A 25,736-nucleotide genomic window follows, 5' to 3' on the forward strand; every position below is an offset into this window, starting at 1 on the left:
TGGGTTTCATTTTTCTTTGTTTTGGAATTAATTTCTATCGAAACACTGATATTTGACAGCATTTAGGCTTCCAAAAGTTATGACTTTCAAATTTTTGACACGAAATTTGATGTCTTCCTCCTCCACAATTATAATGGAATAGCTGATATAGGAATACACAGGTTTTCTCAACATCCGCCTCCAATATGAAGGATGTTTAACAAATGATGTGTGAGTGTGCGTGCAGGCGAAGCTGTGTTTGCACCCTTGTATTTGTGTAACACCAGGCAACACAAGTTTCTTTCTTGATTTTTCCTCATTTTTCCATTTATACATTGGATCTTTCCTTATGTTTTAATAACGCATATTTGTTTTTAAGTCCCTGACATGTCATTCCCTTGCAGAACCCATCTGAGGAGTGCAGGGGATCCAAGTTTGGCTGTTGCTATGACAACGCGCAGCCCGCCTCTGGCCCACTGGGGGAGGGGTGCCGCAACAAGCCCAGCCACCGTAAGTGCCTTATTTTTAGCCAATTTGCTTTAGTTTTGCATCAAACCATTTGGAATAATTTGCAAGTAATTCCCTCTCCTTGGAAATAAAGCTCTTCTTCCACTGCAATTTGGAGGACATCATTCAGTAAATAGTCTAGACATCCCATAATGCACCCTCCTGTTATGTAATTGGTCACAGGGTCAAAGGAGAAGAGATGTGACAGTCAGTGTTGTTTTTCACATGAACATGCCAAGGACGTTTAGCAGCTCAGATGTCAAAAATTATCTTTTAGGTGTAAATTGTACAGGTGTGCCTGTCCACCCGTAGTTAATGATTTGTGAGCAGGGTCACACTGGCAAGCTCGTTTAACTTGATAGTTTAGCCTCGAAGCTAAAATATAATTTAGAACGTGAACTTCAGCAATTTCCCTGAAGTTTAGGAAATGATCCTTTTTGTCAAGTGCTAAAAAATAGCTGATTTTGTTTTTTAAAACATTTAAGATAGGAGTGTCATGGAATGATGTGCTTTAAAACTCACATGATCTCAAGAGACGGACTGCTGAACTGCCAGACTGCTAGGGATCAGGAATTTGAAGTCTTGCATAAACCACACCCCAGCCCAAGGAATGCAATAACATGATTGTATGTAAAGCAAAGTCTCATTGACAAAATTAGGATAAAAAATGTAGTGATTTTGAAAAGGTGTGGAAAAAAGTAATGGTTCACATATATTTCAATGTGAAATAGAAAGGAATGTAATGATGCAAATTTTATTTTACCACCTCCACACTTTTGTTGCAATTTAATATTTAACCTAACTCTTAATAGTGACTTCAACATTAACCCTACAGCGTTAATCCTTAGCCCAATCCTACCCCGTACTTAACCCTCATCTACAGCATTCTTTATCCTAATCCTCAACACCACCTTAAACCTAATCTATCACTAACCCTAACAGTACACACAACACTAACCCATCCCTTCGCCTAATCCTAACTCCAGCTCCAACCCAACTCTTGCCTAACCCTGAACTTACATTACCTGTACTCTGACTGTTATGTTAACCCTAGTCCTAAATCTAATCGGATCCTAACCATAACCCTATATTTCACACTAGCTCCGTCCCATACCCTAATCTCATCCCCATCCCTTGCTCTATTTTACCCTACCCTAACCTTTCCACTAACCCATCCCATACATGCCCTAATCCTAACTCCATCCCTAACCCAACCCTGTACCCTAACTCTTACACCGCTCCATACTCTTAATATTTCTCTAACTGTAGAATTAAGGCTAAACCTAATTTAGCCCTAACCATAACGTATACTTAAACACAGTCTCGTTCCTTTGTCCTAACCCCATCGCCTTGTCTTACACTATGCTTATTCCAGCCCTAACCCCTTCCACTAACCCATCCCTTTGTACTCTTGCCTCCATTTCTTACCCTAACTCTTACAACCATTCAGGATTCAAGCCATTACTCTAACTCTAGTCCTTAAACTAAACCTGATCCAATCCTAACCATAACAAAATGCTTCACAAGATACCTATCCTGTAGCCTAACCCCATAACCCATCCCTTGCACTAGCCTTACCCAAACCCTAAATCTTCCACTAACCCACGCCCTTATCCTAAAGTTAACCCTTTCCCTTACTGTAACTGAAATCCATACACCAACTCTTGACAATAAGTGCTTAAAAACTGCATTCGGTGCAGAGATGCAGTGTGTAGTCCAGCATCCCTACAATCTTTACCAATAGGCACCACAGCATGGCCCTTTAAAACAATGGACAAAATAATTTTGATATGCCGAACACAATTTATTTGAAATTATTACCATTATGTCCTATATTCTGAGTAGCCCAGTGTTTAGACAAATGTTTTTTGAACTAAACAAAGTCCGAATCCCCTGGGTCAAGATTTATCAGGCCAGAAAAATAACTGGCGATTTGGGGGTTGTCCCCTAAAAAGGGGAATAAAGTGAGTTTTTGGTACTTAATGCACCAAAAATCTAGATGTCCCAATAATTATAAGCCATTTTTCACCCTAAAACGCTTAATCTACTGCAGGTTATCATTGGGAAACTGTGGGAGGGTGCTGTTAGCTGCCAAAAACACTTAACTGTGATATGAGTTACCACACACATCACATTTAACCGCGCCTAAGCACACTACTTTTTTACCTCAACTTTTTTATACAATGAACTTTCGTAGGACTTTTTAACTCCAAACCCTTAAATGCTTTTATGAGGTTTGAAGATGACATTAATGGGACAGTGTTATGTTACGTTTCATTTCATCTGTAACACTGTCCCTCTCAACCTACCTTCTCTAGAAAATGTTTAATACCATAATTTGGGCTGTGGTTGAGACATGTTCCTGTTAGTTCTCCATCAGTCGCTTGTTTCTGGGACCAGGAGCGGAACGTGCACTAATGCTGTGCCTATTCTTACCTGCATCCCAACAAGAGGGACGCTCCACCCATCTAGCCTTCTCTTCTCCCCTGTCAAATATGTTCAAAGTGAGGGGCGATAGAGCCAAGGGAGAGGTGCCACACAGGAAGGAAGGTGGTAGCAGGCTAGCGGGACATTGTTCATCTTCAGAACACTGACAACTTTTAGAGTACTTATGAACATCACATATTGCAATGATCATCTGTGTCCCAGGTGCTCATAACAAAGGTGGACATTGTTGCATAAAGGTCTACAAGGACAGTCCCAAGAGAGGGTTGTCGATTGATGTAGTGTAGGTTGAAGCCCGGTTACTTCGCTGGTTTATCTGCTCCATAATTCAATGTTGTACCTAACCCACCTGCCCTTTCTGGTTTATCCACAGCTTATCCTGTTAGGTGCCTGCTGGTAAGTGCCCACGGACCTTGTGCAGATTGGATCACACGGTGGTATTTTGTGCCCGATGTTGGGAAATGCAACCGATTCTGGTACGGTGGATGCCATGGCAACAAGAACAACTTTGCTTCTGAGGAAGAGTGCATAAGCGCATGCGGGGGCGCTGCCGGAATGAGTGTGCAGCACACCTATGACAAAGAACAGGTGAGAGCGGAGCTGACTTCACAAGAGCAAGGGGGAAGACACCGAGGACATCACGCCTCCCACCACCACCACCACCACACAGAACACAGGGCTGAGGTCGAGTCAGGCAGTCAAGACACAGCACGCCACCATGAGAGAGACGAGTCAAGGAGGATCATTTATGTGGACGGCAGCCAAGGTGGGAGGAGTGAGTCCCACCACTCAACCAGTGGAGAAGCAAGGCTCTTTGATGGCAAAAAACCTCAGTCTGGGGATAATGACCAAGCTATCGCAGACACTAGGATAGCCAATGGAGGAAGGCAGCCTGGGCCAGGAGAGGTGGGCACTTCTGACCAAATGGGAAGGTGGAAAGTCATCACTGGCCGCCACCGCCATCGCGAAGGAAAGCCGCACATGAATCCTTCAGAAGAAGAAATGGTCACACAAGCAGAAGGGGGGAGACTCCACGAAGGTGCGGCTCCTCATCAGCCTTCTGTTTACAGGTAAGGTGTTTACATCTCTTAATCGTGCTTAGTGCCCAACCCTGTGCCCTTTTTGTAATCCACGCTTTTGCTAAACAGGCAAGTTGGAGGCTCCTGTAGTACAGATTCATTTGGGCTTCTGCAAATCTTCAGCACCCTCACTATGGATAAAGTTAAGGCAGTATACACATGTTCCCCAGAGTATAAATTGGGGTTGTCATGGATGTCTTGGGATAGACCAAGCAGGATGCTCTTTATCTACTTCCCAGTTTTTATACTTAGATATGTACACTTGGGAAAATATCCAAAAACGGCAAATGACACACGGTGGTTGTGTTTCTCAGTACTTTTTAAATTTAGTTTAGGTTATGTTAGGGTAAATTCTATTTATAGGGTGCACATATACATAGGTTTCATGCTGCTGTAGAAGACATAACAAAGGATAATATCGACTATTAAAAATCGCATACTGACAGACACAGGGAAGCAAAGAGAAGTGCAGGCGAAAAGGCTGGTCAGCCAACGGTCAGCCCTGATCAACGCTGTTTATGAATTAAACAGCCTTGTTTTTAGCTTTTCCTTACGTTCATCAGGTTGGACACTTGAGGGCATATTTACAAGGGCACTGGAGCATCACTTTTTCCGACGCTCTGGTGGCGCAATGCACTGCTCCATATTTACAAGGCGGCGCTAAGCCACTTTGTGTGGCTTAAATGTGCCTTTGCAAATATGAGCTTTCTCGCCGCTGTTTTCTGTGGCAAAAGGGAGAGCAGTTGGTGTTGTAGGCGAACCCACGCAACACCAATGGCTTTTTGACACTGTCCTAGATTTAAAAGGATGTATTAATCTGAGGCAGCGCCAGAAACTAACTCCTTTATTAAGTAGACCTTAGAGTGGCACATTCTGCAGCGCACATTGAAGGAGCAAAACATCATTAATGATTGTTTTGTGCAGGGAGGTTTCCCTTCCTGCACAAACACAATCATCCCTGCAACACAGACACCCTTGCATTATGGTGCAATGGTGCCTGCACTGGAGCTAGGCAGCTTTTTTTAGCACTGGCGAAAGGGAAAACACAGGGGTGTGCCTTATTCTTGTCAATACAGCTCATCCCTGCATTCTGTAAATGAAGCAGATCGGAGCTGCTAAATTGCTTGCAGCGCCGCGCTGCACCATTTTGTTAAATTTTGCTACCCTGTTGTCTTGCTTCGACTTTCAGATAATACAGAATCTCCCACAAGGTGGCTCAAAACACACATGGCGAAGCAGGAGACATAACACAAAACAAACACCTTCAGAAAAGGGTTTTATTTTACAAAATGCAAAGACTCTCTTTTTAGACTAAGGCTTCGGGTTTTACTTTACCCAATGCTCTCTAACAGAAAGGTTTTCACAGATGCCAAATGTACAACATTCAAATACACATAGATATGTAAATATCTATATGCAAGCAATATTAACACACTTGGTAAATGCAACAGTTAAATGCATGAATAATACCATGAATAAACAAGCAGCAAATAATATCAGATAACTCTCAAGAAAATATAATATGCTGGACGCCCTGCAAGAGATTAGAAAGATATATATATATGCACTAGATACATCAAATGATTACTTTGGATGTGCACCTCACTCATTCACACATCACAAAGAAAACACCTCAAATGATCAAAGCCACTGGCCACACATCACAATGGCAATAATCAAAACTCAACACTTCACCTGGTGCAAACATTGCATCTTAGCTCACTCCTGAACGGGGCCAGTAACAGCCGGGGATAAGAGCCTCAGCAACCAGGGTTCCGCTGTACCGAAGTAGACGCGTCCGTCCCCATTCGGATTCCAAAAGCCTGGTTTCTAAGTCAACAACCCTCAGCTTTATAATCTCAAAACACACACTAGAAGGTTTGAGAGGGTTAGTCCCTGCGCCAAAGGAATCTTACTAGGACTGGCCAGCTTCCAAGCAAGCATTCCATGGCAGGAAGGAGTTCCCATGTTCCCTCTACATTCTCGCATGTTCCAGCCATTATCTTGACAAAGCTCGCGAAAGCCTTCCAGGGTACATTAAACAATCTCTCACAAAAACAATCCTTGAACGTGATTAACCCAAACAACTTGCAAGCGTGGCTGTGCACACAGATGAAGCTCAAGCCAGGCAGAGTCAGAGTTCAGGATGACATGAGGCCATGTCAAAGCCAATAGTAAGAACATCATAATACTTATCAATTTACAACACAATGCACATTTGTGCACCACTGCTTATAGCATCACATACTTCATATCTCAATGTACAACACAGAGCACGGCACTTCGGGACCAAAAAGTACATTCCACACCTCTCTCTCTCTCTCTCTCTCTCATACTTTCAAATGCACATCCCACACGTTCTGTTCTTCGCAAAGCTGTTCTACTCCGTGAGAGCTTCCACTGAAAGACTGCAATATTACAAGAAAGAAACCCAAAAGAGAAACAAGGCATATACAGGACATCGTACATTCAGGCTAGGATAATATAACACACTAAAGTCATTTAAAATAATGATAGTCAAAGGCCTCTAGCACTACACCAGTTCACATTTGCGAGAATGAAGCGGAAAAAAATGCAGTGTGTCATTCCACTGTTATTGACATGTGGGTGTTTCCATGCAGTAAGTGGCCGATTTCCTTCACAAACCTTACCTCATATACAAGGTTGCCAAGAAAATTTCAGAAATGCATGCAAAAGTCACTGTTTAGGAACCAGAGATGATTGTGATTGGAGTAAACAGTTATGGGTTCGATGTGTTTGACATATGATTGTGCCGTTCACCACTATCTGTTAAGCATATGACATGTCATGTCTCTATAAGCTAAGGTGAAGCAAATAGGTGTGGCTTTCATGAGCTAAAACTAGGGGTGGGCTGAACTGGCGGAGTTTCACTCCACGAAATTCTTTGGAGTTAAATAAAAACTCTGCGAGATTCCGCAGAGTCCCGGGAACGGGTGGAATTTGGCACATCACAAGGAATTAATAACATTAGGTATTGTAAATAGCTACTCTGTCAAGCCAGACCTAAAAAGTGAATGCTCTAGCTGAGACTGAACAGGACACTGGGGATCTGAAGAAATGATGGAATACTAGATGGTCTTGGCTACGTGAAAAACTGCTGGATTTACAGAATGTGAAGCTCACCAACGCAAATCCTTTCCACCTTCACCCGCTGGTCGTGGTCTGCAGCACATCTCTAATCCTTCCTAACTCCTCTGGGGAAGATGCAGGGGTGCAAGGGCATGAGAACTCTATTCCCATTTATGGAAACAGTAGCTGCAGAGGCCACTACCTGGTGGACTGGCTGGTGGGCAGTCTACAGTCTTGGTGGTAGTCTATCAATATTTGTTGGCCCTCTCCCAGGTGAACAGTGAGTTAGGTTGGGTCAGAGGTCTTCGGCCACCAAATGTTTTTCTCAGGGTGATGGTGCAGCTCCGACAACACTCAAGGAAAAGGGACAGTGGCTTGGTCAGGGTCGGCCAGTCTTCTCAGTGATGCAGTGTACTTTAACCATACTTGCAGCGCACTGTCTGCTTTGGGCACAAATATTTAAGGTTATGGTGGTGCAGCCCACTGTGGCAAAGTGGCACATGGTATTTACTATTCAGCACAAATGTATTTATTATTTTTATTTTAAGGAGTTTTATATACCGCTGGCCGGACCCGGGGGCATCGGAGCACTTTACAGCAGTTTTTCGCAAGAGTCATATAATAGAGCCTGTTATCTTGTTATATATATTGGTCCGGAAGTCCAAGTGTGCTGGGAAGTATTGAGGTAGTACATGTGACCTGAGATAACCTCGATTAGTGCACTTTGTCTTGGGATGAACCCTTGGGTGGTAGGATCAGGAGGTGGTCAAGGAGCAGGTAGAAGGTAGATCCTTGTGGTATAATGTCAGGGAGCAACGACGAGTAGAGATTGCGTTGAGGCGGCGGTTATCCCTTCGGGAGGGAGCGGTTGAGGAAGAGGGCTTTTAGGTGTCTTTTGAATTTTGTGAAAGACGCAATAGTTCTGATATCTGCTGGGATTGAGTTCCAGATTGTGGGCGCGCTTCCGGTGAAGGATTGTGCAGCGGTTTTTTGTTTGCGTGTTTTCATAGGGATGAGAAGTAGGGTATTTGAGCTCCTGAGGTTTCTAGTCTGACCAGCCCTCTTGAGTTTCGCAGCCAGGTAGTCGGGTTTTCCTGTGTGTAGGGCTTTGTGCGTGAGGCAGGCAGTTCTGAAGCTGGCGCGCAGTTTGACTGGGAGCCACTTTAGTTCTCTGAGTGCTGGTGAAATGTGATCGTATTTCTTAATTCCAGAGACCATGCTGGCTGCTGCATTGAGTGTAGTTTTGAGGGGAGCTAGGTGGGATTTTGTTGTACCAGTGAGGGTTGCATTTCCATAGTCAAGTCTGGATAGTACCAGTACTTGGGTGGCTTATTTGAGATCTTTGGTAGGGATAAATGGTTTAATTTTGTTGAGTAGCTTCAGATTGAGGAAGGCACTCTTGGCGTAGTTTTTGTTGTGTTTGGCAATGTCGTGGTGCTGGGGGTCGTGTAGGAGTGTCAGTGTTTTATTGCATGTGGGATTGGGGAGGTGGATGGGCGTCAGAGATTGCGTGTTGAGGTCACTCGAGGTGGGTTTAGGGGGGCTGAGGCCAAGTGGTGGGAGGGGGTGAAATGGTGTTTTGTGCTGATAAGTGCCCTTTTTTCAGTGCAAAAAATGTTTTGTACCGCTTTGTATCTAGGAGGCACTACAGGGGTGTATTATCGCAAATACCCATAGGTTTTGACACAAAGCCCCATCTCCTAATATAGCTAGTTCTGGCTTTGCATCAAATACTGTCACTTGAAGCAGATATACAAAAAGGGGGAATGCATTGATATGCCCTAGAAATAGCTGCATTGCGTGTGTGCTGCAGTGCCCGGCACATATCCAGATTTATCATTATTTGGTGCAGCGCAAGGCAGCAATAAAACTTGCTGCTCTGCATCAAATGGAGAGGGCAGGAATACGCCATATCTATTAACGTACAGCTCACTCCTGCCCTCTAACTGCGCGGGCACACTATGTGCTGATTGGCACCACTGCATGCACCCTTGTTCCATGGTGCAAGAGTGCCTGAGTTGCAATCAGGATTTTTTTTATGCAGGAAGGGACACCTTCCTGTACCAAAACAATCCTCAGATGTGTTTTCCTCTTTCTGTGTGTGCTCCAAAATGCAGCGCCCTTAGAAAGAGGAAACAACGAGGAGAAATAAAGATATTTTTTCTCGTTGTGCCTCTATCAGGAAGGCGTACAATTTTGACGCATTTCTAGGTTTACTATTCTTGCTAAATTTAGGAATGTGGCATAAAGCATGGGTGGATGCGTGGGAACACTCACTCTCCACCCATGTAAACCCTTCACGACGGAGAGTGAGCAAGGAAGGACTTGCACTGCCTGGCATTACTCCATATTTACCAAGCCACGCAGGGACTTAAGGATTGTGTTGCCCTTGTGTCGTCCTGCGTGATGGAGGAGCAACACAATCCTTTGATAAATCTGAGTGCCAACGCGTGGGATCCCGCCGAGTTTACCTTGACATGGGAATTGGTATGGAAGGATTCGGGGCCCGATTCACAGAATGAACTTAAGACTCAATCCTAAACTTACTACTATTTTGGTATTCACAGAATGCACTTACTACTTTTGGCATTCACAGAAGTTAGGATTTTGTCTTAAGTTTGTCTTAAGACAAACTTAAGACAGACTTAAGACAAACTTAAGACAGACTTAAGACAGACTTAAGACATACTTAAGACAGACTTAAGACAAAATCCTAACTTGAGTCTGTCTTAAGTTTGTCTTAAGTCTGTCTTAAATTTGTCTTAAGACAAACTTAAGACAAAATCCTAACTTCTGTGAATACCAAAGGTAGGAAGTGCATTCTGTGAATACCAAAATAATGGTAAGTTTAGGATTGAGTCTTAAGTTCATTCTGTGAATCGGGCCCTATGTTTTTAGTACAAACCCTATGCTAGACAGAACACACTCACCTATGCATCATAGTGCAAGACTGTGTGTTGCTAAAAGATGTTTTGTTAGAGCGCCATGGCAAAGGACGACACCAGTGGCATGCCAATCTTAATAGATATAGCTCTGTACTGTGTTTGTCCCCCTTGGTCAAAGCTGAACAGTAGATATGCTTACTGTACTGCATTGAGTGGAAATGTAGTAAATTGGGGGCTACATGTGTGCTGACTTGCACAGTATACACTCAATACGTGAGATCCTACTGATTTTATTTAGGCACAGGGATTTTCACTGGAAAGGATACGCTTTCCTTACAAATCCTATTCCTAATCAGAGCACACTCACCTCTGTACTGTGGTGCTAGACTGTGCATTGTGCAAGGCAGCCTTGTTACAGCACCAGGACTGGAGACGATGACTGCAACAACACCAAAGTGATGGATGGAATTCTTGAATTAATCTCTGCCACTGGCAATCACTCGGGCCGCATTTCTGTTCATCCTTTGTACCCACCTTGCCACTATAGACTAAAGCCCACCTTATGCACATCAATACCGACCCTGCTCTACATGGCAACAGTCTGACCAAGCTGCCAGGCAAGGCCCCCTGTAGAAGGGACCCAGACCAATAGTATACCAGCTATACCTCACTGAAGAAGCCTAACAAGGTCTAATGGTGAGAGAGGTCAAGGGTCGTTTTAAGATCTCAACATAGCAACATTTAGTACTAAGGTTCAAAGCAAATTGTGCACGAACTATTAACACCGCTGCTTCACGCTCCTCCCAAAACTCCTCTATTTACCCTAACCTCAGTTTTGGGTTTTTGTGGTTGGACTATATTTGCAAATGCAGGGTATTGTGAGGGCTCATTCTGTATGTAAGTGTATTTGCAAACTTTTCCTATCTTTCTTTCTCTACCCAGACCTGTGGTGGACAAACAGGAAACCTCCTTGCTGGAAGCAGACCTGGGACAGAGCATCCGCCTGCTGTGCAGAGTCAGTGACTTTCCAATCACCAAAGTTGAGTGGTCAAAGGATGGAAGGCCAGTTTCTTCGAACAGGTACACCCTAACTCAAATGAATTAACTGTAGACACATTTTGGCTCTAACTAGCAACATTGGGCAAACACAAGTCCTTTTCAATATTATGCTAAATTACAAATAGGTAGAGTTTCCTGTGGTTTTCTGTACTAGCCACAAATCATGCAAGATTAGTCAGCTTGTTAGAGAGTAGATCTTTTTGATGTGCTATGGATTTGGCAACATCAGATTCATCTTATTATCATACTTTGATATAGTCTGAGAAAAGGAGATTCACAGAGAAACATAAGAGGTAGTCTTTCCTTTAGTTCCATCTTCTTTTTTTTAAACAAACTTTGCTCCACCTACTTCCTTTCATGGAGTAGGCTTCACCCACACAGCGTATCACAAGAGAGTACATGGCAAACACTACAACCAATGACTACAGCTGGGTTACCATAACACCGGATAAGCGTTAGAAATGTGCCACCATGAGCCCATGTCAAGGAAGGATGTTTGCTCAGTACCTCTGTTTTAACAGTAATGTGGTCACTGGTAGCAAACACCTCTTTCCAGGCATATTCTAACTCTTTCAGTGACATCCTTTCAATTCGCCTTCGCTTGTCCCACTGTCACAATGGACACGCCTCATTTAGAAGTTTGATTCAAATCCAATTTAGAAGGTTCAAAAATTAGCAAAACTATAGGCACAAGAACTGATAAATTGTCTCTGTATTATGTTTTAGTATATGGCCTGAGTCATCACTGTGCGTGCTTCTCTACCATAGCTTGAAAGGGGCCCATTTCTCTATCCTAAAACATAAGAGCGAGACATGAGAGCCACAGCGATGTAAAGAGCTAGAGAAACAGAAAGAGAGAGAGACATTGCAAATCGTGTTTCTTTGACATGTAAACCAGAAAAGCAACACGTCTGTCAACCGCTGCCATGAACTGTCCTTGCTTACCTTGCTTACCATTCTCTATGCCACACAGCACCACAGTCATGTCAGTAGTGCAGAAGCCATGCACAGGCAGTCCAATGGGGCCCGCTTTTGTATTGTGACTGCTAATTGCCAGCTCCAGGGTAGCAAGTTGGTAAGACACTGAAAGGAGTGGACTGGCCTATCATGGAATTCAGAGATTCCATATCAGAGTCATGCATCTAGTAGGTAGGGTTTGGCAGAGCCCAACTGGGTCTACTGATTCACTGTGCATCAGGCTTAGAATGGTCACAGAAAATCTTTCTGATATCCTCCCCCCATTTTCAATGGTAACTTGTATGAAATTTCCCCCTTTTTATTCTGTATATTAATAATTTAATTATGTCATTTTTGATAAATCGTGATGATTATGTTTATTTAATATTTTTTGTAAAAAAAATTGTAATGTATTTTTGTAGTTTACTTTTATGGTTTTAATTTTCCGAATAAAGTGAATTTGACTGACTGACAATGGTAACTTATTGCATGCCCATGGTCGTTGGCAAGTTTTGCCACATTTTTACCCCATGCTATCCTGCTGAAACTGAATCCTTGGCTATACTTTTGAATGTAATACCTGGGCAGAATAAATGTGGAGAAGGCCCTTGGCTGTCTGAGAATGAAATAATGGCCTTGTCCTTAAGTGTGGGGGTAGTTTTGTGCCATGCTGGATTTGTTCAAGTAGATGATGCGCCTGGAGGCCTGTGCTGGTTTTGGGTTGCTGAAAAATAATACAAGGTTCATTGTGCCTTACAATGTTTCCATGTGACTCACGACAGGCACAGCTACCACTCCGACAACTCCTTGGTCATCACTCAAGTCAGCGTGGAGGATTCTGGGAGCTACACTTGCACGGTGTCCAATGGGCAACAAGAGGAGAGTCATCATGTCCATCTAAGAGTTCATGGTAGGTCCTCTTAACAGGACTTTGTACTTTTTTTTACAGGTCACTCACTGCTTTTGTTTCTCTTTATAGAGCCCTCTTCAAATTCAATAAACTTCCTATCACCCGAAAAGATGCCGCTCAACACTAATAACGTCCTTCTCGCTGTCCCAAAGAAGGAAAACACAGATTCTAGTAATTGTGGCCCATGATATGCACTTTTAATTAGCACTGTGAAAAGTCGAAACAGCACTTTACACTCACCATGCATGCTTTTTTCATGTAAGCCACGTGTGCTCAGTTTTGCATGTTGTGATAGTAATATTTTAAAATATGTATGTTTTAACATGTTAGCTCTTTTTTATGCAAGTTACCCATTTAATGTTTTTAGTGTGCAGAATGAGAGAATTGGTGTTCACTAGTTTTTATTAATCATACAAATAAAGATATACATACATGCATATTCGATTGGCAGGAGCGAGTGAATACTGTTTTTTTGCTGCATAAATGAGAACCTTCCAATCATTTGTGACATTGCTGGGATTTTTATCAGGGTGCTGAGGAAGACAGTAGATATTGGGCACATCTATGGTGGGTGCTCAAATTATGCACTCGTTTTCCAATGTCTCAGGTAATATTGCACTCCAACTGGATCACCTAGGAGCATATTCGCTAGCCACTAACGCCAACGGAGCATCACATTTTCTGACGCTCCGTTGGCATTTCTCTCTACCCCATGTTTACAAGGTGGCAATAGGCACCTTGTAAATATGCCTCTTACCACAGCAGTCCACTGCGGCAAAGGGGCGTGCAATGGAGGTTGCAGTGGGCGTTCCACCGCAACACCCATTGTTTTCTTGATGCTGCCACATTTTTACAAGGCTGGGGCAGCGCCAAAAACTAAGGTCTTAGGATGGCGATATGACAAAAAATTATTAATTTCTCCTCGTATTTTGCTCTTTCTATGTGTGATGCATTCTGCAGCAGACAAAACAACAAATCACATTTAAAGATTGTTTATGTGCAGGAAGGTGTCCCTTCTTGTACATCAATAATCGCCCATGCAAAACGCGCACCCTGGCTCTAGGCAGCTTTTTTTTAGCTCCAGAGGTAGGAAAAATACCATATTTATATAAATACGGCGCATCCTTGAGTTTTAAAAATGTTGGAGCGCAGTGTTCCCAAATATGGCATTACACCACGCTCCAACATTTTCTTGTACCTATCCCTCCAAATTTCTCTCTTTCTACACCTGACCCTACAAGTGTAGCTGGGTCACACCACCAAAGCCTACTCCAGAAGGTGGTACAAGACATTATATTCAGACATTTAGAGGTGGGCAGTAGTAGGGCAGCCATCACTAATTGGTGGCTGACACATCTGCTCACCACTCTCATGCCAGAGTCTATTCAGTGTGCATGAATGGTGGTTTTCGTGGCTAGGGGGCTGTTCACAGCCCTTCGACTGGTAAAACACATTTGATTGCACTGTTGTTGATGTACATGGAGTGAGAATGGCTCTCCTGCACCGGATTTTCTCCTGTCTAGATTGTCTGAGTCAACCATTGTCCCAGATGACTTTTTTCACCTAATTGTTAACGTCCTGGAGACGGGGCACAATTTGAAGAAATAATTGTGTCAATATGGTGGTGAACTTTAGCTATAGTCGTGCAAAATGAACCCACTGGTCTTCATTTCCATATAGAAAATGTAGGGCAGTTAAAATGACTAAAATAATCTGAAAAAAGAACAATATACTTGCAGGCTCTGGGGTCGAGATGGACCCCAAAATAGTGCAGTCTGTAAGCAATCACAAATAGTCAAAACTCAATTGGAAGTTTTCATCTCACATTCGTTTATTACTGGTAGGGTTTCTCCAGGAGCTTATGTGCCAGAGAGAAAGTTACAAATTATCCATTACGATTTGATATTTCAGCCTTTTGTCTTGAGATCGCCTATGAGAAAATACCTGGGAATCTGCCCAAAATGTCAAAACCCCACCACAAAGTCAAAGGTAAAAACAACTGACCTCAAAGTCAAATTTTGTTTTCAAGATGGGGCCTGGTAGGAAGCATGAGCATTGCAATTGCATTGCAAGGCTCCATGGGCAAGGAGGGGTGCTTGCCCCCCTCTGGAGCGCCCCTCCTTGGCCCCCTGCCAGGGCCTGCTCTAGGGCGGTACGACCGGTGCCAACTTAATTATGATTTTAAAAGCACCTTCTGCCCGTTCCTTTCCTCCTGCAATTACGGGTCCTCAAAGAAATGCAAGATAAATCCTGTGATTAATGTTCTTCCTGGCCAGAGATCATAGTTTTGTGTAGTTGAGGTTTTTGACTTATGTGAAGGTAGTACAGAGGGTTAATATGCCTACTGCAAAGGAAGTGTACCAAGTAGATTACAGAGTGCATTTAATGTAAATAGATCAGCAGGTTACTGCTTTTAAAAGAGCCATCCTTTTGTTACTTTCAATTTATAACTTAAAGTCCTAATATAGAAGAGGGAGGTATTAACTTTCATCATAGAAGTGCATACACTCTGCTAAGTATAGAACATTGATTAATGTTGCAAAAAGGGTTAATTTGGGTAGAAATGGATTCCTATTATTAAAGAAAACTCCCAACTATGCTGTTTCTTTTTCCACTCTGAGTTTGTCCTTCTCCACACCAAGCACTCCTAAACTATACTGCCTACCAGTATGGATGACGTGTGACTCCTACACTTTTAGGGCCCGATGTAGGTAAATCCCATTTACCGATTTAGAAATACCGAATCTTACCGATTCGGTATTTCAAAATCGGTAAATGGGATGTAGGTCCCAACATCTGGATTCGTTACCGAATCCTTAACAATTCTTTAATTACCGATTCGGTAAATACCGAATCGGTAATGCCCATTCATTCCTATGGGCTTTGAAGCCCATAGGAATGATTAGGCATTACCGATTCGGTATTTACCGAATCGGTAATTAAAGAATTCTCAAGGGTGCAGGGGGTGTCACTTTGACACCCTCTAGCACCCCCAAAACGGGCATGTGTGCAATGTGTCACACAGACATGCCTTAAGGGCACGTCTGTCTGTCACATGGCACATGTGTACATGCACAGATGTGCATGTACACAGGAATCGGTATTTTACCATGGATTTGTATTCCATGGTAAAATACCGATTCTGTAAGCCATGTGCCAAAGGTAAATTTTCTACCTACATTGCTTTTTCGGTAATTTTAACGAATCGGTAATTATTTTACCGATTCGGTACATATTACCGAATCGGTAAATATACCGATTCGGTAATGATACCGATTCGATAAATTTACCGAAAATGTGCCCCTACATCTCGGTAGCCCTTTACCGATCGGAAACGGCCGAAAATCGGTATTTTCGGCCGATTCGGATCGGTAAAGGGCTACCTACATCGGGCCCTTAGTCCTTTGGCTTATGTAACATTTCCTATACACTGATTCACACAAGTATGATTGATTTTCATTGTAATGTGTGTGTGATGCAATGTCCTTGGACATACTTTAATGGTATGAGTAGCGCTATATAACGAATTCAATGCATCTGAGAGAGAGTGGTTGTGGAGACTTGGTCACTGTTAAAGGGTGCTAGTGAGAGAATCCGTGGTGGAGGTGGTAATTGGGGGCGCCAACTAACATTGTCGCACTGGGTGCCACCAGCGCTAAAGCCGGCCCTGCCCCCTACGGACGCCCATGCTACTATGCATTACACATGGTGCTCCAGCCACTGTTCCTCTCCAGCTCAGACTTTCTGTTCTACTCAAAAGCTCCTCTGTGTCCCAGGGCTCAGTAGGACAAGACGCGGGCTTCATTTTCCTGCACCTTCCCTTTGGCACTCTCTTCTAGGTGACCTCCTGTGCATCTCATCGCACGTCACATCTAGACAACACCTGGAGACTCTGCTCTTTTCTAGATCCTTCTGAGTACCCTCTGCCCCCCCCCCCCCCCCGCCCCCCTCCATCTTATAATTTAGTCAGAAGCGTCAGAAGCGCCAGGGGACCTCGGACTTTATTGCCCGCTCTGACACAATAACAAGATTGAGGCAAAGTCTTTTCAGATAATTATTGGATTCTAGTGATGGACTGCTAGATCAGTTGCTGTTAGGGACATTACTAAGCAGAAAGAATAGTCACATTTGAATAAAAGAGTATGTTTTAACATAGGCACCGCTCTGACATAAAATGGTGGACATCAATGGATGATTTTTGATTTATTAAGTTGCATTTATCAAGAAAGATAACACAAACAGAAAACAAATGGAAATGAAGTGTTAGACATAGGTCAGTACAGAGGGGGATATCCAGATGGGTTAGGAAGCGTGGATGCTAAGAGGAGAGGGGCTGAGTCCATGTGTAATCACCACTGTAGTCCAGAGCAGGGAGGAGGTGAAACGAGCAGGCATATGTAAGATGTATCCATGAGTAGAAATGATCATACAGCCCTTCCGAGTCTTACTCATTGAGGGTTAGAGCAACCCGTTCTGGGCACTTGTCCGTATTGCCGCAACATTGCAGATTTCTAATGCAATTCAGGGATGTATTCTTTAAAAATAATTTTCTTCCGCCCAATGGTATAGATAGCCAAACAGCGGAAAGTTTACATCCATGTGACTGATAGTCAGGGCACTGGAATTATGCAATTGTGCGGCGATTTTCGCATAAATTGTATATTTGCTGCATTTGTTGCATAATCCAACATATGCCGCATAATCTGCAGAGTTTAAGCAAAAAATTGTTTCTAGCTTAAACGTTCAAAAGTTAGTAAAAACGCAGCAACACATATTGCCGGGCAGTTGAAAGTCCTTTGCAAAGGTTGACTGACTAACTTTCTGTAGTGTGATGCTATATTTGGGAGTTTAACTAGTACTAATGGGTGAACAGCCTTTACGACGCGGTTGTTACACCGCCGTGCCGTTACAACGCAGTCTTTTCAACGCAAGTCGTTACCACGACTTGCGCTGGAGGGCGCTGCAGGACAAGGAATTTTTTTATTTGCTATCCAACACCTTCCCTACTGTACGTAGGCTGGTGTTAGAATAGTAAATAAAAAAATTCCTAAGTCCGCACCCCCTCCAACGCAAGTCGTAGTAACGACTTGCGTTGAAAAAACCGCGTTGTAACGGCACGCATTGTAAAAGTACACGTCGTAAAGCCGTACATCCGTACTAATGAGGTGCAACTAATGCCCAAACAGTGTTAACAAGTTTAAAAATGACAAAATGAAGTTATACTGTCACAAAATGTGCCACATAATTTGCTTTTTCTTGACGCATAATTCACTCAACCCTTCCGCTTTATGTGATTCTCCCTGCCTCATAATTACAGTGGCCCTGCTGTTAGGGTATCCTTGCTGAGTGCCTCATATTCTACTCACAGCGTAGAGTGTGATTGGTAGAGTAAGGCTGGGCCTGCCTTACCCGTGTGCTCTAGACTAAGATGCTGTGGCTGCGCTTGTGTGGTGAATGTGGCCTCAGGGAGTTCAGACCTCTGTGAGGACCGTAGACAGACAAAGTGAGGAAAGCACCTGGCTGCCGATGCAAAGCCACTTTTTGCCGCTACCTCTTACCACTGCGGGCCCCAAAACTAGGGCAGTGCCTCACACACTTAAGGGTCTCCCAAGCCTTGCACTAGAGTCTGAGCCCGCGCTGTCGTCAAAATGAGACGGTCAGAGAGAGAAAACAGTAAAACTCGGGGAGTCATGCAATGTCACATAAATGAGTATGAAAACATAACACAAACTCAGCGTAGCAGGTGCTCCTGAGTACACTGGGGAAGATATTTCCGTAGCATCCTGCCAAAAAGATGTCTGCATTCTTCACCTGCACTAAGTTACTGCATTCCTCACCTACACTAAGTGACTATCCGGTGACGTCAGAAACAAGGGGTTTGTGGGGCAGCGATGACCAAGCAATTCGAACTTCCACTCTGACCTAATTTTAGAATTGCAACACGTGCTCCAAGACTACTTGAGCTTCATAAAGGTAACCTAGTTAAGTAACACCAGTACAAGAGGTAAATGTAATTTGTGAGGTGTAGAGTAAAAAAGGTTGTAGAAACATCCGTTTCATTTTCATGTATCATCCCCTTCCCTAATTATCAAAAATACAGTACAAAAGGTCGAGAATCCAAAATTAGGTACTTTGTAATGCGACAAAAAAGGCCATCCTTCCATCCTTTTTCAGCTTTGGGCTGAATCTCTTTTTCTGTCCACTGTTCACAGTTGTTCTTAATCACAATAAAGCGTTGTAAATGGCCATAACATGTGTTTTTATTTTTGCATACATTTGCATACATTTGACACAGGCAGCCAACTAAATAGCCATAAGGTGCTTAGAAGAATGTAGGGTCTAAAGGTAGTGGTTTTGAGATTTGCATAATTGAGGACCCTTTTTCCGAGATCCTTCGCATACATAGACCTTCTAGGCAGGGGGCGCCACAAGTTGTAATTAACATCCCAAACCTCAGGACAGGAAGATTTCCAGGATAGCACAGGTACTGGTTCAGTTCCAGAAGTAACGATGGGAGATTTATATATTTATAGTGTTCTGGTGTGTGGTGCTTGCACCAGTAATTGCCTTTTGTTAAAGGTGTAAAGGCGTAAGTTGTACTTCCAGGTTTCAGCGGCAGTCGTCTGTCACTCTGGGCTATATGTATCATCCTCACCATTTGCGATTTTTAAATAGCGAATTTTAAGGAATCGCTATTTAGAAATCGCAAAACGGTATTGGTTGCCCGATGTTCTTTCTAGTAAATCCACTTCTCGTCCTAAACCTCATCTACATTTTTAACAGTGATCTGAAGATAATCTCATGGAATATTGCGGGTTTCAAAGATAGTCAGGAAAAATGATGCTTTTTATACTCTTTAGAAGCAGACGTAATTTGTCTTCAAGAAACATGGGTGGAAGGAAAATTAAAGTTGGAAAAAGGGTACTTTGTTCTAGAGGGTAGTGCAGTGCCCTCTAGGATAGGTCATGCGAAGGGCGGAATAGCATGTTTACTGTCCAATAGAATTAATTGGAATTATTCTTACCATCTTGATCCAGATAAACTGTTTCAGGCAATAACTTTAAAAAATATGTTTAAGGATTGCCCAAATAAATTGCTTGTTTTAATAAATACTTATATTCCCCCAAATTCTTGTTTTAATGATGGTTTAAAATCACTTTTTTCCTTTATAACTAAACTCATGGATTCCTCTCCTCCTCCTTATATATTGTTACTTGGGGATTTCAATTGTAATATCTCTAATTGTGGCCTTGATTTGTTTAGAAATAAATTTAGGGAAGAATCTCTTCATATACCTCAGGCTTTGTTTCCAACGAATATTAAATCTAACAAAAAAGATAAATGAGTTCTGGAAGGTCTCTCCAATGTAGATTGCCTAATAATAAATGGTAGATTCCCTTCTGATTCCCCAGCAGCTTTTACACATAAATCAAAAAATGGAGATTCAATTATTGATTATGTAGTCACAGATTGTTCCTTCTTTTCCTATATGAAGGATCTATCAGTTGTGGATTCCGAACTAAGCAACCATAAGGTGCTGACTCTTATAGTTTCTCTCAGGCCTTCTCTGGCGGATTCTTGGCACATCGACATTGATACGGTGAATTTTGGCGCCAGTTCGGGGAAATGTTATTGGAATCACCGTTCTTTTGTGTGTTTGCTGCCCCTCTTAACTTCTACTGTTGACAATTTGTTTCAATGGAATGGAAGGGAATTATTAGGATTTGCTGAGTTTTTAAAACGAGTAACCTCAATAGCTAAGAAATTTCCCTCTTTTAAAAAATCCTTAGTATTCCCCGAATCGCTTCGGCAATTAAACATTGAAATAAATAAATTGATACGGGGTCAATACTTATCATTTAATCAGGAAGGCCATCATAAACTAGCACTATTAAAAAGAAGGAGATCGAGGTTAAAGGCCAGATTAAAAAAAGAAAATGAGGACTCCTTATGGATTCAACTCCGGGAAGCCTCATATAAGGGACATGCCAGGATATTCTGGTCATTAATTGGCAAGGGTTGCGGCACTAGATCCTGTCCTATGCCTATTGCCATTGATGAGCAGATTTGGGCTCATTACATCGAGAATTTATACAGCAACAATGGTCCCCAACGGGACGATGATGCTCCCATTGTAGACTCTCGTTTATATGATTCACCGTCCGAAAAGGAAACTGAACTTGCCATCAAAAACATGCGCTCTTCTGGTGCAATGGGCCCCGACGAGGTCCCTATTTCGGTTTTAAAACAACAAAGTGAATTATGGAGCAAAATTCTTTATCCTGTGTTTAAATCCTGCTTTATTAGCGGAACAGTCCCCCCATCCTGGAAAGGGAGCATTTTAGTCCCTTTATATAAAAAAGGGGCTAGAGACCTACCCCAAAACTATCGTCAAATCGCTTTGCTTGATGCCATCGGCAAGGTGTTCGCAAAATGTCTTCTTGCTTTAATTAACGATTGGGTATCTAAGGCCGAAATTTTGCCCTTTGAACAAACTGGCTTTAGGCAAAAGCACGGTACGTTAGATAATTTGACTGCACTCCAGGTTATAACGGAGAAATATGTCAAAGTTCGTGGTGGACATGTGTATGGCGCCTTCATCGATTTCTCCACAGCTTTCGATAAAGTGGACAGAACATTGCTGTGGGGAAAGCTATTCGATTTAGGAATGCCATCTTTTCTTATTAAATTAGTCCGTGCCCTGTATTCGGACACTTGGTGCAGAGTGTTGCTAGGCGGGGAAAGAGGTTTATCTAGAACTATTCACACGTCTAATGGGTTAAAGCAGGGTTGCCTATTGGCTCCTCTGCTGTTTTCTCTTTATATAGTTGATTTACCTCTGGCTCTCTCTGCATGCTCCGGCATAGCTCCGATCCTGGGGGGTTCCCCAATTGTATGTCTCATGTACGCTGATGATATTTTGATTCTTGACCTAACACCCAAGGGATTGAATAATCGCCTGCATGCCTTACACAAGTATGCAGGAAAACATTTTTTGTTGATAAATATTGCAAAAAGCAAAGTGATGTGTATGGCGGGTAGGAAGAAAACGAAATATGCGAATTTTCCATGGACTGTTGGGGGCCAAAAATTGGAAACAGTGAAATCATATACCTTCCTTGGTGAAATTGTTATGAGTAATTTAAGCGAAAAAGCTCATATAGCTAATAATTCCCGGAAAGCTATTGTCCAGGGAAAGAGTTTGGTATCCTTGTATAAGGCTACAGGTAGGAGACACTTTTCAATACTGTTAGACGTATTTAGAGCAAAAGTCCCTGCCTCCTTACTCTACGGAATAGAGCTAATTGATATAAAAAATTGGAGCTTTTTAAATTCCTCGGAAGGAAAAATTTTACGTAGCCTTGTATCTGTCAATACAGCGAGTTCAACGGCTGTCTTGAGACAGGAATTCGGCTTACGCAGTAGCTGGGTCCAAGGTTTGGCGGGGATCGTGCGCTGGGCTCTCAGCCTAGCAAGGGGCGAGCCGGGCACGCTAAGACATCTTATAAAAACTGAGTTGTTGGGAAATTTTAATGACTATTCATTCATTATAAAACTTTTTAGATATGCTGTGAGTCATTTACAACTAGATAAAGATGTTTTATTTTCTTTGTCACCATATCAGTTAAAAACTCTCTTGAAGTCTTCCTCGTGGGAACTAGGGTTTAGACTGGATAGAGAGCTTCGCATTCTGAAAAAGGGTATTACTCCAGTTATCGATTCCTGTCTTGTGAGGAAAGCTCAACCATATGTTCTATGGAACATTCCTCACGTGGTTAGACGTCTACTATTTCTAATAAGACAGGATTTAATGCCTTTGAAATTGCTCTTATCCAAATGGTATGGCTCTTCAGCTGTCTGTGATTTATGTCATATGAATGAGCAGGATTTGTTTCATGTAATTTATGTTTGCCCAGCACTGATGCCTTATAGGCGAAAATGGCTAAGACCCATTTGCTTTCAATTGAATATTTTGTCCGCTTCTGCTTTTAATGCAGCTATGATCAATCCCCCCAATGAAATGTTCTGTTTTAAACTATACAAATTTTTTTTAATGTTTTCTGGATATGTACTAAGTGGTTATTCAGATGCCCTGATCTCTGTGTATTTTTATTTTATGTACTTGTTAGTATTCTTTCTTTTATATGATTTTATTTGAAAATATTTCTATGTTTTTTATGTGGATCTCGTGAGAGTTCCGTTATCATAAATAAATAAAACTTGAAAAACTTGTATGTATGTAGGAAATCGCTTCTTCTTAGCGATTCCTTAACATTCCTAAATTGCGATTAGCAAACTGCTAGGAGGCCCATAGGAATGAGGGGGAAAATTGCGATTAGCAATTTGCTAATCGCAATTTAGGAATATTTTCAAGGGTGCAGGGGTGACAAGAACACCCTGCTGCACCCCTGAAAATGACTTGTGTGGGATTATGGCCCACCTACATGCCATTGCTTTTTCAAAAGAATTCGCAACTTACCACCAACTACAAGTTGGTGGTAATTTGCGAATCCTTATGGGCATTTTTGCATTAATTTTTATTTGATACATTGCATTTAAGGAATCGCTAAATTTGCGATTCCTTAAGTGCAATCGCAAAATAAGGAATGGCAAATTTTGCGATTCCTTATTTTGCTGCGAAAATGTTTCATACATTCCATTTAGCAAATTAGCATTCGCAAAGGCCGAAATTCGCAGCATTTCGGCCTTTGCGAATGCTAATTTGCTTGATACATATGGCCCTCTGTCCTTTGTTGTTTTCATGACACTGCTGGTTTCTCCCATGGCTGCTGTTTGTTCGCGATGGGCCAGGTTCTTGGATTGGCTGCTTTGTAGTGCTAAGTAGTGTACGTTTCTTCAGTTTACACCAGGCTCCTCGCGGAGCGTCTGCCTCTTGCTCTGGTGTTGTTTTTGTCCTCAGGCTGCTCCCCACCCCTTATCACCTCCCTGAGAGCCAGTGCCCCCTTTGACTCTCTACCTGCCGCCAACTCCTTCCCCGCCTCTTCTCTAGGTTCACACCTTGGTGCTTTCACACTTAACGTCACCTCCAGCTCGCATTTTCAGAGAGGGCCCCGGGCTCCCTATCACCGACATGAGGAGGCGGTAGAGAGAGGGGAGACAGAGGAAGACTTGGTGGGGTCGGGGAGACGATACGGTGGGGGTGAGAGTGAACGAAGATGGGGAGAGAAAGAGAGAGAAGCAGTGGGGAAAGATAGACCGAGAAGTAGGGAGGAAGGAAGATGAGAGAGCAAGTGGAGGGGGAGTGCGGGGTCTGGGTGAGGGAGATCAGCTTCAGAGAAGAGAGACCTGTGTCCTAACTCCGCCAGTGAAGACAGCGGATCCAAAAGAGAAAGAACCAGGCCGGACAGAGTAGGTCCAGGCAGTGTGCACGGAGGCAGGCTCGGTGGGTCCGGAAGAGGGACAGGGCAGGCAGAACATCTCCAGAGAAGGGCGAGCAGAACCAGACCAGGGAGAGCCGATCCAGACCAGCAGATCCTCCCTGAGCAGGGAGACAGCGCAATACTCATTCAGAATGTAGTGTTCAGCTTTTGGGGTGCCCGGGGATAATCTTAGGGTTGAGGGTGGGTATGAGTTCTGGGGTACCAGGGGGGTAATTTTAGGGTTCAGGGCGTGTACGGGTTTTGGGGTGCAAGGGGAGAAATCTTAGGGTTCAGGGCGGGTATGGGTTTTGGGGTGCCAGTGGGACAATTTTAGGGGTCAGGGCCGGAATGGGTTATGGGGTGCCAAGGGGGTCATTTTAGGGTTCAGGGTGGGTATGGGCTTTTGGGTGTCAGGGGGACAATTTTAGGGGTCAGGGTGGGTATGGGTTATGGGTGTCAGGGGGGTAATGTTAGGGTTCAGGGCGGGTATGAGTTTTGGGGGGCAGGGGTAATTTCAGGGTTCAGGGTGGGTATGGGTTTTCGGGTGCCAGGGGCGTAATTTTAGGGTTCAGGGTGGGTTTGGGTTTTGGGGTGCTAGGGGGTAATTATAGGGACCAGGGCAGGTATGGATTTTGGGGTGCCAAAAAAAAAAGAGATGGCTGTGGTACAACAACCCTATGGTGTATGAGATCATATGCGGCCTGCTTCCTGCCCCCCATGGTTCCTTCTACGCCCCAGTGTTTCTTGTGTCCCACCTGGCACACATCATGTCGGAGGATGGTGATGACATTAACATTTTGCCCCACCTGGAAAAATTTCTGCGGATGCCCATGAAAGGCTCAACCCTGGCCCAGAGGTTTGTGCCGCCAGTACAACCTTAACTTACACAGTCCCTCAGGAGGAGTTTCTAGTTCCACGGAGCTGTGATGGTCAAGGTTCGAGACGTGGCGTTGACGATCAGACGCCACACTGATGAGAACATGTACAAGGGGCTTAACGCACCTGACGACCAGACCGCAGTGGAGTCAGTGGGCCAGATTTACTAAGAAGTCAAACAACGCAACACAGCAAGACAACCTGCTGCGCGCATTGTGTGACGGGTGAGAGCAGCAACGCGCCCTATCTACCAAGATACGACGCGTTCATTCTCTCTCACTGCTCTGGCGCACTGAGTGAAGCCTTGCACGTTTTTTACAGTTGTTTTTCCGGCTATTAAAACAAACATTGCCCGAGGCAAGCTCCAATCCATGCAGTCTTCCACACCTTGCAAAACCTTGCAAAGCAACACTTCACCAAATTAAATTTAGTGTCACACGCTTCATTATGGCATTAAAATAATTTAAAGTGCTACACACTAACTGATGATTTTTCTTATTTAAAATTCCAATTGAAAGGTAGAACTGAAAGACTGATAAGGACCACAGAACGGTAAGTGGGTCAAGTG

The 25,736-nt window shown here is 43.3% G+C and overlaps 1 protein-coding gene across 3 annotated transcripts in view; it reads left to right on the forward strand.

The window, feature by feature from the left end:
• PAPLN (papilin, proteoglycan like sulfated glycoprotein) overlaps positions 1-25,736 on the forward strand; it is a 593,424-nt gene that overhangs the window by 534,997 nt on the left and 32,691 nt on the right. For all 3 annotated transcript variants that reach the window (XM_086937090.1, XM_086937088.1, XM_086937089.1), the window contains 4 exons: positions 384-489; positions 3,305-4,001; positions 10,928-11,065; positions 12,784-12,911. In XM_086937090.1, coding sequence (XP_086793216.1) covers positions 384-489; positions 3,305-4,001; positions 10,928-11,065; positions 12,784-12,911 — 1,069 coding nt within the window. The remainder of the gene's footprint in view (positions 1-383; positions 490-3,304; positions 4,002-10,927; positions 11,066-12,783; positions 12,912-25,736) is intronic.

This window comes from Lissotriton vulgaris, chromosome 9 (genome assembly GCF_964263255.1).
Source record: "Lissotriton vulgaris chromosome 9, aLisVul1.2, whole genome shotgun sequence".
Lineage (NCBI taxonomy): Eukaryota > Metazoa > Chordata > Amphibia > Caudata > Salamandridae > Lissotriton > Lissotriton vulgaris.